We start from the raw sequence: 13,225 nt of genomic DNA, 5'->3' as shown, positions 1-13,225 counted from the left end.
CCCTCTGCCCCAAGTCCCCCTATATCCCAACCTGCCCCCCCCCCTCCTCCAATACAAGGCTCTGCCCATGAGGCCCTCCCAGCCTCTGCCCCAAGTCCCCCTATATCCCAACCTGCCCCCCCCCTCCAATACAAGGCTCCGCCCATGAGGCCCTCCCAGGCCCCGCCCACTGCGCCAAGTCCCGCCCCCAACTGCCCCCTCCCGAAAAGGGAGTGGTCACATGGCTCAGCCCCCCCCCGGGGGAGGGGAAGAGCGGGAGTGATCACGTGGTGCAAGGCCCTGCGAGGGGAGAGGAGAGTCACGTGGGCGCGTTCTCGCGGCTGCGCAAAACGCGGCGGCCGGTCGCCATTTTCCCCGGCTCGGCGCGCGGGGGGAGTAGGGAAGGAAGCGGCGGCCATTTTGTTTTCAGCGCTCGAGCGTGAGTGCAGCGGGGAGCGGGCGGAGGGGACGGAGCCCCACGGAGCCAGCCCCGCGCCCCACCCCCGCCCCGCAGCCCCGCCCGGAGTCCTGGCGACCGTCTGCTTCGGTGACAGAGGGGCCCCGGGGGCAGGGAGAGCGGGGGAGGGGCCCGGCTGAGGCGGGGGTTACGGGGTGCTGTGATCACGGTGTGGGGAGGAGGGGGCTGGCCCCGCCCGGCGACTCCTCCCTTGAGCGGGGCCTGGGCAGTGTCACGGCCGGGGCGGGCTGGGGGCCTGGGGAGATCAGCCTAGCGGAGCCCCCCCCCCACGCTTGGGGCTAGCAGCCTTCCCGCCCTGCGAGCCCGGCGTGGGGCCGGGAACCGGGGCTCGCGAGGCCGGGCCTCCCTGACCCCCGCGAGCCCGGCGGGGGGCCGGGAACCGGGGCTCGCGAGGCCGGGCCTCCCGGACCCCCCCCCCCCCGAGCCCGGCGTGGGGCCGGGAGCCGGGGCTCGCGAGGCCGGGCCTCCCTGACACCCCCCGAGCCCGGCGTGGGGCCGGGAACCGGGGCTCGCGAGGCCGGGCCTCCCTGACACCCCCCGAGCCCGGCGTGGGGCCGGGAACCGGGGCTCGCGAGGCCGGGCCTCCCTGACACCCCCCGAGCCCGGCGTGGGGCCGGGATCCGGGGCTCGCGAGGCCGGGCCTCCTGACACCCCGAGCCCGGCGTGGGGCCGGGAACCAGGGCTCGCGAGGCCGGGCCTCCTGACACCCCGGTTGCAAGCTGCGCTGTGCAGGGGGCTCCGCATCTCCCCCCCTTGCGCCTCATCTGGGTGGCTCAGGGCGCTGCCGTGCTGGGACGAGCTCCCCGCATTAGGTGTGTGGCTAATAATAAAGCTGAATGGCTGGCGCGGGTCCGACCTTCCCTCGGGGATCGATGTCAGCCTCCCTTGGTGGCCAAAATCTCTCTGGGCTTGGGGCCCTGGCAGGGCAGTGGTTCAAAAGGCACTAACTAAATACCAGCTTTGTTGCTGTTGTTCCCTGCCCACTGGGACGGGGATTTTTTGTTGGAGAACCACGTTAGGCGGCCTGTGAACTGCCTGTTCAGACGCTGGGGTTATGGGGATGTAAGTATCTGAGCGCATCCCCGATCTGAAAATGGACATAACTGTACCGCTGCTCTCAAAGACTATCCCTGTCCAAGCAAACGATGGACATCACCAGTGTTTCTGACTGCTGGTGTGTTCGGCTGCAGCGTGGATGGGCCCATAACAGCAGAAATGTTGAATAAGGTCATAATGTGTTTGGTGTGCAGTTGCGGGGCATAGCCCTCTTCCCTGGGCCATCAGCCTAGTGCTTGGCACACCTAATACCTGTGCTGTGCAGGGGCTGCTTGCAGAGGAGGGAGCATTGGCGTAATTTGACTAGGGTCTGACAACTGATGTCACAGTTCCAACTGAGGTAATAACTTGGATAGAGGAAATAGTGCATCCAGAGCCTTAATGCCTAGTGCAGTGGTTCTCAAACTTCTGTACTGGTTGACCCCTTTCACAAAGCAACCCCCCGTTATAAGTTAAAAACACTTTTTTTATATATTTAACACCATTATAAATGCTGGAGGCAAAGCGGGGTTTGAGGTGGAGGCTGACAGCTTGTGACCCCCATGTAATAATCTCGCGGCCCCTTGAGGGGTCCCAACCCCCAGTTTGAGAACCCTCAACCTAGTGTATCAGAAACTGAATCCAGAATCACAAAGATTAATTCCTACTGCTCTCCTGCTTAGAAAAACATAACCTCCTTGAAACCAGCCAGTTAGAAATGATCGTCACCAGGCTGTTGTTGGCATAGGTAGGTGAGATCTTCACTGAAAGTGGAATTTAATGTTTGTGGCATTAACCTGACACACAGTTGAGAGATGAGATAGCATAACTCAACTAGTTTATTGAAACTTACCTTTTAGGATGTTTCGTGATGCTATGAAATGCACTGCTAGCACAGTCACATCACTGATTTACATGGTTCTTGGCTGTCTCCACACACACAAGTTTGGCATGGAAAATCTAGCCAAATAATTTCATGGGCTCAGTTCTTCTTACTAAATCTGGCTATTGTTTGTTTCAGACGATCGTGATCTGAAGATGGCTGCACAGTCAGCGCCGAAGGTTGTGCTAAAGAGCACCACCAAGATGTCTCTGAACGAGCGGTGAGGAAGCCAACAGCAACTTCAGCTCATAAGAAATTTTTACTTAATTGTCACTGTGTCCAGTGTCCAAAACCGACATGGTTTCTGCCCTGTTTTAACCTACCTAAAAAAGAAGCAGGTGGCTATGCACCTCTGTCTTAAGCTGCAACAAATGTGGTACACGAGGTTAAAAGGGCAATTATTTTGGAGGATTTTGTCAGTAGCTGTTAATATTAAACTATATGAGACGTAAATGTGGTGGGATGTCTTATTAAAAAAAGAGAAACCTCGCACCCTCCCTTTTTCTTCCACGTTTTTACATTTTATATAGTTGACCACTGCAGCATGGTAGCATGTTACCGAAGCTGCAGAAGGCTTGCTGCTTTGTCCAAGGGAGACACACGCATGTGGTCTGGCCTGTAAGAGGCATGCAGCAGGCCACCAAACCAGCCCAGAGGCCCTTTAACAATGTTCTTGGGCCTTGTAAGAGGCAAATGCTTTGCTTCATCTCCATCGCTTTCCTTTCTTGGCACTGCTTCTTTTTATTTCCTCTCTTAAAGAGCCCTCTGCTCTTTCATGCCATTAAGCTTTTGCAAATCTATAGTGATGAACTAACAGTGAAGCTTCTGTTCATATTTCACTTTCTCACTAACTCACTCTCCGATTAAATGTTAATATCATTAAGCCAAGGAGAAATGAAGCCGTTTACTTGCAGTCCCTATTCCAGTGTTCACTGCAGTGAGCAGTAGTCTTAGCCAGTGCTTGTGATTTATGGCCGGGCAGGCAGATCGTTAGGTACGGTACAGGGGAGTTACCTGCCTGTTAATTTTGTTAGTTCCAGCCAGACCACATTGAGCACTTTGTAGTGCTTAATTTCACTGTCATTTGTAGCTATTAGGATACTGTAGACACTGATTACTGGTGAGGAAGCCTACGTTCCTGGTGGTTTGTTCACACCACATAATTTTTAAAGGCAGAAAATCCCTAATGCACCAAAGAAATTCCCAAATGCCAACGAAATTGTAGTCTAAACAAATGCACTCATATGGTGGCATCTCTTATGGTGATAGAACTGTCGTCCTTATAAGTATTATGCCAGACCCTTGGTTTTCTGTTGTCAGAGTGATGCGACTCATAAATATGCTTACTGCCCTCAAACTATTAAACAGTTTCCCCCCTAAACTATCTGTCTTGGCTTTTGCAGTCAGATTTCAGTTTGCTTTCCTGTTTCGTTGTAATGTCTTCTCCTGTCTCTCATGACCATTTCTGCTTGTTGCTTGTTTTTCATAACTTCTTTCACCTTTAAAAGCAATAACTTAAAACTTTATCACTTTTGAATTAATATGTTGCACTTATCCAAATCTGCATTTCCTATTCTAGCACGTTTGTGGAAAACGAGGAATACATAACTCGCATATGACATGATCTAAGTGTGCCACTTTTTACATAAAGTTCATGGGATCTGGAGCTCCAGTCTTGAGAGCCATGAAATGCCATAAATGTTTGTAATAAAACTTTATTTAAACACCCATTTTGTTCGACCTTGAAGCTTTACTAATATGCTGAAGAACAAACAGCCGATGCCAGTGAATATTCGGGCTACCATGCAGCAGCAGCAGCAACTGGCCAGTGCCAGAAACAGAAGACTGGCCCAGCAGATGGAGAATAGACCTTCTGTTCAGGCTGCCTTGAAGCTTAAGCAGGTGAGAGAAAGTGTCCTATTCCACTGCAGACAGTTGATGATGCCTGTCAGCAGCTGGTGGCTTTTCAGGATATGAGAATTTTTCAAGATGTCACTTGAAAGTAAGAGCTGAGAATGTTTGGAGAGACTTCAAGAGAATTTCAGATTGTCACTGCAGATAAGTAATGCTTTATAGGTTGTTAATACCGTTGAGTTCAGTTAGTCTGTCATGTCTTCTGTTGGTTATTGTTTGTTTAAATCTCCTCCTTTGCTATTTTTCCAGAAGAGAGGACAACCTGAAATTTCACAGCTTTTTCCCTCTCCCCCACATAAATGGTCTGATTCCAGTTTTCTGGATCTGCTGAATTCTTAATGCCTTAATCTAGCTGCTTTCACATTGCAACATGTTAGCTCTTGTTCCCTGTTAGTGCCTTTTTTTTGAGGGGGCGGGGTCTGCCTGTTTTTTTCCCCTTGTTTTATGCTATTGCCAGCAGTTGTCTGAACAAGAACTACATGAACTAAAAATGAGTTCTTGGTTTCTCGTAAATTCTTGCTAAAGTAACAAGAATCTTACTATTCCTGTTATCCACATAGACTGACCAGAGCTGTATGCTACTGAGCAGCCCAAAAGTTGGCTTCCATTTGAAGGTCCAGTGTGGAACAGCAGATCTGAGCACAGTGTATTCATCTTGAGTTGTACATCACATTTAAATAGTACCTGTGCATTGCTCTGTGCTCAGTGAATGGGGTCTGCTAGATGTGAGCCCTCGTTGATAAGATAGTGATTAGAGTATGGTACCTAAGAGGCAATTAGCTATGTTACTGTGCCAAAGTGCTTCTTATCAGAGTATCTCAAACTGTAAAGAACGTAACGTGCTGTATAACTGTCTGTTAGTGCAGAGAGAGACTTGGAGAGTTTCTCTTGAAATTTGTGTATGTATGGTCCATGGAAATAATTAAAACATGGGTCTGGAGGGTCCTGCTATACTGCTGTGTGCTAGCTTTAAATAGCAGCCCTGCATGACTCGAATACAGTAGTCGTTAAATATAATCCCAGACATCTTGGGGCACACTAGGAGAGAACTGTGGAAGGTTCCTATTTGAGCGGCTTTGTCACATAACTACAATCTTTATCTGACTCTTGTGCTGGAGTTTGGTGTTTGTTCTTTCATGAAAAGGAATGTAACTGCATTGCACTCAGAGCCCAGGAGCCTGCTGTCCCTAAAATCAGAACCAGGTGCTAGTAAGAGAAACTTTTTGTCTGGAGCTTCTAAACAAAAGCTCTATATATGAATAATTTATGGTTTCCACAGAAAGGGTTTATAGTATAATCTCATAAGGGCTTCACTAGTGATATAAAAGGATAGGCAAGTCTCATTTCATAAAGTACATTGTTCCCTTTGTTTGCGGAGTCAGTGAGTGGCTGAATCTGTGTGAGGAAAATACAGACCCTTTCACTTTACTTCACTGGCACCTGTTTCACTTTTTCATTGGAACCATGTGCACACACGTGCACACATACACGCTATCTTTTAGGATTGAACACGGTTCTGGATCTTGCCCCGCAGTTCAAGATCAAAATGTATGTTGGGTTTGAGGTTCATGTTGGAACTTCTGATGGAAAAGAAGGTAGAGCACAGCTCCTTCTCGGTCAGCGTAGGTTACGGGGGTCCAGAGCTGCCTGTAGAGCCTCTAATGCCCTTTCTCGTGTTGAGGAACTTGGGCTGCATTGAGGAGCGTTATGGAAATGCGTACAAGTAAATCTCATGTGGCGGTAGAGCCAGCAGATCAAGTGGAGCATTGCATACTAGGACTCGTGGCCTGTGGGTCACACCTCCCTATTAAAGATGACAGCTGCAATGTGTTCCTCTGGGAAAATTTGGGGACTCTAGTTTAATAGTGTTGGGTTGCTCTTCAGCAGTCCTCACCAATTGACTTTGGAAGGTCTATTCGCTGGTACGTAGGGGAGCAGGGACTGTTCCTCTGGAGGAGCATCCTGTGAAGAATATTAGGGTCTTCTGCACCATTAGGGAGGCCATACAGTCACAGCTATGAACTTTCAAACTCACCCCACTTCACTCAGGACAGCACCATTTCCCCTAATGCATGACCATCCCTTCCTGTGTTTCACCAAGTGCCAGCCAATGTGCTTCAGTGTCCTGTTCCAATTCAGATAGTACAAGGGGCAGGTTTGGCTGCACAGGGTAAAGAGTTGGGTGTTGTAGACCTGTTGTGGTTCATCTAAAAGCTGTTATACTGCCTAAAACTGTGAAATGCCTGAAATCTTACGATTGTACTGAAAGACAGCAGGTATCTAGCATCATTCTAGCCCCTGCTGGCCACTCTCCAGAGAAGTTGGGCGAAAGCAGCTTTAAAATTTGTTTGACACACAGAACCAAATGTATGGTATAGCGCAAACAAATCCCCAAATTAAGCCCAAAATATATTGGGCTGTGTGGTATAAACTGGGTCTAAGTGTTTCCTTAACTGCCTTGAACTGAGTTATCGGTCATTTGAGAGGAGAAAACAATCTTGGTCTTAACTCTGAATTTCTTGGCTCTTGTGGTTTTTAAGTTGGAGCTTAATGCAGTTGTTTTGGAGGGGGTGAATATTCCTGTTTGTGCTAGCTTATAAAGACAAATATGGAAGGGTTTAGTCTCTGTGGATGTCTGGGGAAATCTAGACATAAGATTGTTCCAGTGAGATCACTGGATTTGAAACTTTGGGCATATAATTATCAGAGGCTGAGTGCACAAGTCTCCTGGCTGTAGACAATCTAACTTTTTCTCTAGGCGTTTGCAGCAGGCTCATCACTAGTGCCTGAGCACCTTTCTTAAAGGGAAGGCTGCAGCCCCCCTTGGGGATTAGAGTCTTTTTCACTTCCTAGCTGGGCTTACACTTGACAAGACAAGATCTTTCTTGAGACCTAAATACTTTGCAGTGGGCCTTGGGCCCTGTATAGATTCTGCTTCCTCCTTTGCTGGTGGAGGTATCTGCTTCCATCTATGCCAGTTGCATGATAACTCCCTGATAGCTACATGACTTTCCTGTTTTTAAAAAAACTTTCATTCCAGAAGAGCTTAAAGCAGCGCCTGGGTAAAAGTAACATCCAGGCACGATTAGGCCGGCCAGCAGGACCCCTGGCTCGTGGAGCTGTTGGAGGACGAGGGCTACCTATGGGTCAGAGAGGTTTACCACGAGGAGCCATGCGTGGTGGACGTGGCGCGAGGGCGTTGCTGAGAGGAGGCATTCCCCTCAGAGGTGAGTATATTGTTAATATGGGAAATAAAATATTCCTGGGGGAGGATATTCAGTGACTTCTTGCTAAGTTTGACAGCTAGCTTCTTGTTTTGATTACCTGCTTGACTTTTTTTCCTCACCCCATTAAAGGTCAGAGTTTACTTCGGGGAGGACGTGGTGTATCCCCTAGGATGGGCCTCAGAAGAGGTGGCGTTAGAGGCCGTGGTGGACCTGGGAGAGGTGGTCTAGGCAGAGGAGCCATGGGTCGTGGAGGAATTGGTGGCAGAGGTTAGTGTGCTGACATTTGGGAAGGCATGAGGGTATTGTTTAGAGAAGAATCTGAAGCAACCTTTAACTTCCACCTTCTTGGTTAAAATATAATGTATATTAGCACCTGTGAAGTAGAATCTCCACCATAAAGATACACTTGTTTGATACTATGCTGGATACAAACACATTATATTTTCATTTTCTGAATTGTTGGTTTTAGCAACATTTGTGCTGAAAGGCAAGATCCTAGTTGGTGTCATTGCTTCCCAGAGGGTTCTGGATAGCGGTGGTGAAACTGACCAGAGTCTTGTCAGTATCACACTCCTGCTCAGTGAGGCTTTGAGAAGTGGCAACGGCACTGGTGCAATTTCTGTACAAACGACTCTGCATTGTTTCACTTTCTAATCAGGAATGAAGTGTAACCTTCACAACCATATGGTGCTAGAAACGCATTCCTTAAGTGAAAGTCTAAATTATGCAGAAACTGAGGGCTTAGGCCTCCAACCTCAACAGGGAAGTGTCCTACTTGCTCCTTAAGTGGAAGTTTTTCAGGCCCTGGTTTTATTAGTTCACTGGGAGTTTGAAATGGAATCTGTTCCTTAAATACTCAATCCTTTTCAGAGTGCAAAGTATTAAATTACAACAGTCCCCAAACGGGATTGGCACTAGAACAAATGTAGGCTGCAATCGCAGCTGACCTAGTGGAATCATTAATGCCCAAACTAGAGAATTCTCAAATGGGACATCACAGTGATCAGAGCTCACTGAGCCACATGCTGTGGCTTTTTATTTTAGCAAAAGGCCCATTGATTTCTTTGCAGCACCTGTGTTCCTAGATGCGGGGGCAAATGGCAGGTAAGAACCTACAACTTCCTTGCTTTTGTGAATTAATATTGGAGATTAAACATTATTTCCTAGTCTTCCTTGTAGAATGACATTAATTCAGTCCTAGTGGGTTCTAATGCTGTAACAGGTCCCTCAGAACTAGTTTGACACCTAATGTAAAATTGGTGGGATATGTATCGAGCAAGCTTATTCCTAATTGTTAATGGCATTGCTGCTTTCTCTAAAGCTCAGTAGGAAGGGTGGTGGGGAATAAATGCTGATTATACTTGGCTAGTAACTGTCTGATGCATCAAGGCACTAATGTGTGTTAGGGATTAATGCCAGGCTAAAATGGTACCAAGCAATGTAAAGTGTACTATGGGGCTGCCCTATAGACCCTGCCTTGATGCTGATGGGCACGCACAGCCCTGTACAAGACTGCAACTTCAAACGCCATCTCAGGCAGTGGAGTCTTCGCTACTTTTAAAAGTACATACACTGTATGGAGTTTCAGCACTGTATGGGCTGCCACTATCTCCCGGAGGGACACAGGATCATTAGTGCTTTGATATGTAACAGGTATACAAAAAATAGTCCACACCAGCTGTTGGGTCTGCTTGGGCTCAGCTGCAAAAAAACATTCTTTAAGTCTCGCTCAATAATTCTTGATTACTGGCATTGCAATAGCAGGGTCTGGTGCAACACTAGATTATTTATACTTGTTCAAAGGAGAAAACTTCCTGTTTAATGTGACAAATAGTCTGTAACTTGCCCACAAGTAGGAAGTCATTAGTTCTCATACTACGTAAAGTAGACGCGTGTATTTAGAGTGCAGTAAACATATGTGGTGCTTTACAAAATGGGTTTAAAGAAAAGGTCTCCACTCCCAAGAGTTTGGTGTGATTCAGATAAACTTGCCTATAGCTCAGGGAAACATGGGAAGCTCTGTGAGAAGGAGACAGAGATGTAGGAAGGTTCATGAAAGTGGGTTTAAAGGAGGAAAAGAGGGTGCTTGTTACACCGGAGGAAGGAAACTATCCCATGCACAGGGTTGGGGGCAGCGTGGGAGGTAATAGGATATGGATATGGAAGAGTATAACGAGGTTGGAGGATGAACTGAGAGCAGAGATACTGTGGGGAGACAGTCGTCCAGAGATTTGAACAGACACTTGATGCACAAGGAGAGACACAACCAGGGGAGTGACTTGACCAAGGGGCTGATCTGGTCAGTAGCAGAAGCGGCACCGTTGGCTACCAGCTGTCTCCACCTTGCACGTGGCTCTCTCGCATACCACGTAGTGCACAGTGTGCCACTCGGTGGTCTCTACATTGAGCACTGTTATGTACCTGAGTGGCTGCTTCAGCGGACTGGCCACCCAGCTGTTGCCTTGCCTAGGTAGTATGGGGTGGCAAGTTGAGAGCGCACGGGCTCATGAGAGCGCATGAGCTAAACTCTCATTGGTGGGATTAGGTCAGATCCTGAATGTTTGTTGCTCCCTCTGTCCGAGTCTGGCAGTGCATTCCAGTGTGGTGTGTAACTGTAATCTTGTTTCACTGTAAGGTCGTGGCATGGCCGGCCGGGGAAGAGGGGGCTTCGGTGGTCGTGGCAGAGGCAGAGGACGAGGAAGAGGGTCTGCACGTCCTGCGTTGACCAAGGAACAACTGGACAACCAATTAGATGCTTACATGTCTAAAACAAAAGGACACCTCGATGCTGAGCTGGATGCTTACATGGCTCAGACAGATCCAGAAACTAATGACTGAAGGTCCTTCTGATAGACTCTCATTGAAGTTAATGTGTATGTCAATGCCCATAAGCTAAAAATGGAAAAACCTGATTCATGCTGGAAGGACCTGCAGGAACAGGGGCGGCCCTGTTCTACCAAGAGATCAGATTTTAGTGTGTTCCTCTTACATTTTGATACTATATGTTGTATGAAACCTTTTTTGGATTGTTTTTTATAATTTTTCCTAACTACTCTGAACATGAATGTGACAGACGAGCTGCAGATACAGCCACTGACATCAGTGCAGGGGTGTGCTCAGCACGCCAGCCTGGCTGCAATGGCACACTAAGTTCCTTTGTGTTTATGAAGGGAAAATGCTGCATGTATGCCACAATCTGTGCTTTTTTAGGTGAAGTGCTCGTTGGTGCTGAACACAAGCTGTGGGATCACATGGTTATACGTGCCTCTTACTCTTCATGGTTTGTTTCAGGATAGGAGTTGATCCCATAGTGTGGCTAAAGGGTAAATATCCACATTTGCAGTTTTATTGTTGCAATAACTCATTTGAAGTAAACATACCAAAACATCTCCCTCCAGGACTGCCTAATCAATCAAATTCAGGTTAAGGAAGATAGACATGTCAATCTTTTATTTTGTACCAAAAGTTCATCCCCACTGGTTGCTAGCATTCTAACGGCAGTACAGAGAGGATTTTCCAGGTTAAAGGCTGTTTTTCAGATAAAATTTGAATTTGTTTTGTATCATGTTTGAAGGGATGGCACTCTAATGGCTTCTGTGTACCAAAATCTAGAAAAAGAACTAGCTTCTGTTTTAAGGATCTTGAAATAAGCACATTAATGATGTCTGAAAGAAAATCATGGGTAGAATAGTCTCTCCAAAATCCTGGGTCCAAAATTGGTTTTATCAACAAGTGCTGTTACCTTTCAGTGTAACCAAAACTGAATTTTCAGTCCAGACCAACTTTGGTGGCTTCTGTGGTGCATTTAACCTAGGTTGGCTTTAGAAGTTGAGAAGGGGTTTGCTTTCCTCCCTACCCCCCCCCCCCCCGAAGATTTAAGTTTAACCATCCTGTGAACTGTTCCAGTTTCAATGGAATCTTGTATTTCTCGTTCGTTGTGACAAAGGAGAAACGATTATAAAAACAATATGTGGACTTTGTGGATTTTTTTTAAATGCAGTAAGTTGTAAGAATGGTATTCTCAAGCATTAATTGTTGATCGTAAACTCTGTGGGATGACTTTTCTAGTGGGTATGAGAAGACAGTGAACGATCATCCTCTCCTGAATGGAACGTCACAACTACGGTTAAAACAGCTTCCTCTCCACTGGCTGGCAGTCCATTATAGCTGGAATTTCATCTAAATCCCCAGTTCTCATGGTGTAGATTGGAGGGTGGGGGACTGCCTGGTCCTCCCTGCCTCCAAACCTTTGTTATGCATGCTGTTGCTTATCTAGGGCTCCCAGCTAATTTGTACAGGGCATCCTTGATGTTTGACTTAAGAGACAAACGGCACTTGCAATGTTTCTGAGTTGACACCCTGATTCAACTTACGACAATTGGTTTTGACTGTACAATGCTCAGTCCGGCAATGGAGTGGATTGCGGTTACAATGTTTCAACTCACCACACAATTTTCAGGAGCCAATTGTGGGTAAGTCCCAGGACTTCCTATATACAAGTTCAAAGAAGGAAACTGACATTTCTGCTCAACTTTCCTTGATTATCTCTGTGTGTCTGGCTGTGATAATTACTATAGTACGCAAGGGCATTCAGACTGCCAACTACCTTTTCACACGCATTAATGCTGTGATGTAACTTAGCGTTTGCACTTTCAACAAGGATCTGCTTTTCTAGTGGGGCCAGTAGATTTCAGTACTGCTATAGGATGTTTCTTCCCTAACCTCCAGTTATCTTTCTCTTGAAAATACTGTCCCCATAACTCCTGCTGCCAGTGCTTTTAGGTTGCCAGTTGAAGATATATCATTTTTAAACAAGTATCTTAATTGTTCATTAAAGGGACACGAGGTGCTAACGCAGCCCCCAACACTTATGTTGTGTTAATTTTCCTCCTTTTGGGTGGCAGAGACTGCAGGAGAGGGTTAGGTGCAGACATCACAGCATGCTGCTGCTTCAGGAATGGGCATATGAAACCTGAAAGATTAAAGTGACTGGGTTATGAGAAGGGGGACGCTATAAATAAGACCTCAAACTCTTTAGTGTTGTCTATTTACTGTGCTGCGTCCAGGCTTACTGTTTGAACAGAAAAATGTTTGCCGTGTTCCCTTAAATTATTTGAACGCTGAGCTTAAATACTCCATGAACAGAAAGGAACCTAGGCTTCAGACCAACAATACCGTGCATGCAAAGCAAGCCCTGGCACTACCCAGGTTCTCTGTACATCTCAATTTTAAACACTGAAATGCTGAATGAGCTTGCCTGACTTATTCCAGTCACTAGGTGCTGCTGCAGCTCTGCCAGTCATGTTACATGTAAGAAGGCCTTCTCGAAGCTTGTTCCAGCCAAATTTTCCCCACATCTCTGGCTTTCTGAACAGTGTTTTGTGGTGGATTGAGCTCATAAGACACACATCATCCTCCCCCTCCAAATCTATATCACACCAGTGCCTTCAAACTGATAGGTAGAGTAAATCCACCTACCTGGAACTAATGCGAGAGTTTACTGGGTATTTTTAGTTTTCTTTTGAGAAGGCTCCAAGTGAGTAGGGGGGCGGGGTGGCATTTGGCAGGGAAAAGGGCTTGCTAATGGGCTATGGAGCCTCTGGGTCTATCTACAGTGAGATTCTGCTGAGTAGTTCCAACCACATACGGGTCTGTCTAGGAGACTGGCAGTCAAGAGGGCCCCCAAAGAAGCAATAGGCCTGGGGACTG

General features: G+C 47.1%; 1 protein-coding gene across 6 annotated transcripts; it reads left to right on the top strand.

Annotated features, from left to right (window-relative positions):
• The first annotated feature begins 296 nt into the window (after positions 1–296).
• LOC120390260 (chromatin target of PRMT1) lies at positions 297–12,625 on the top strand. 6 transcript variants are annotated; one of them, XM_039512769.1, is made up of 7 exons: positions 383–526; positions 2,514–2,595; positions 4,124–4,277; positions 7,330–7,516; positions 7,646–7,783; positions 8,587–8,620; positions 10,152–12,625. In XM_039512769.1, exons 2-7 carry the CDS (start codon positions 2,531–2,533, stop codon positions 10,282–10,284), a joined length of 711 nt encoding a protein of 236 aa, XP_039368703.1. In that variant the 5' UTR covers positions 383–526; positions 2,514–2,530; the 3' UTR covers positions 10,285–12,625. The 6 variants fall into 6 exon arrangements, with proteins under 6 accessions (XP_039368699.1, XP_039368703.1, XP_039368704.1 ...); XM_039512770.1 differs by having other exon boundaries at positions 384–526; positions 8,561–8,620; positions 10,152–10,265; XM_039512765.1 differs by lacking the exon at positions 8,587–8,620 and having other exon boundaries at positions 297–418.
• The last annotated feature ends 600 nt before the right edge of the window (positions 12,626–13,225 follow it).

This window comes from Mauremys reevesii, linkage group 24 (assembly GCF_016161935.1).
Source record: "Mauremys reevesii isolate NIE-2019 linkage group 24, ASM1616193v1, whole genome shotgun sequence".
Taxonomy (NCBI): Eukaryota; Metazoa; Chordata; order Testudines; family Geoemydidae; genus Mauremys; species Mauremys reevesii.
This window is presented reverse-complemented; position numbering and strand designations above follow the sequence as displayed.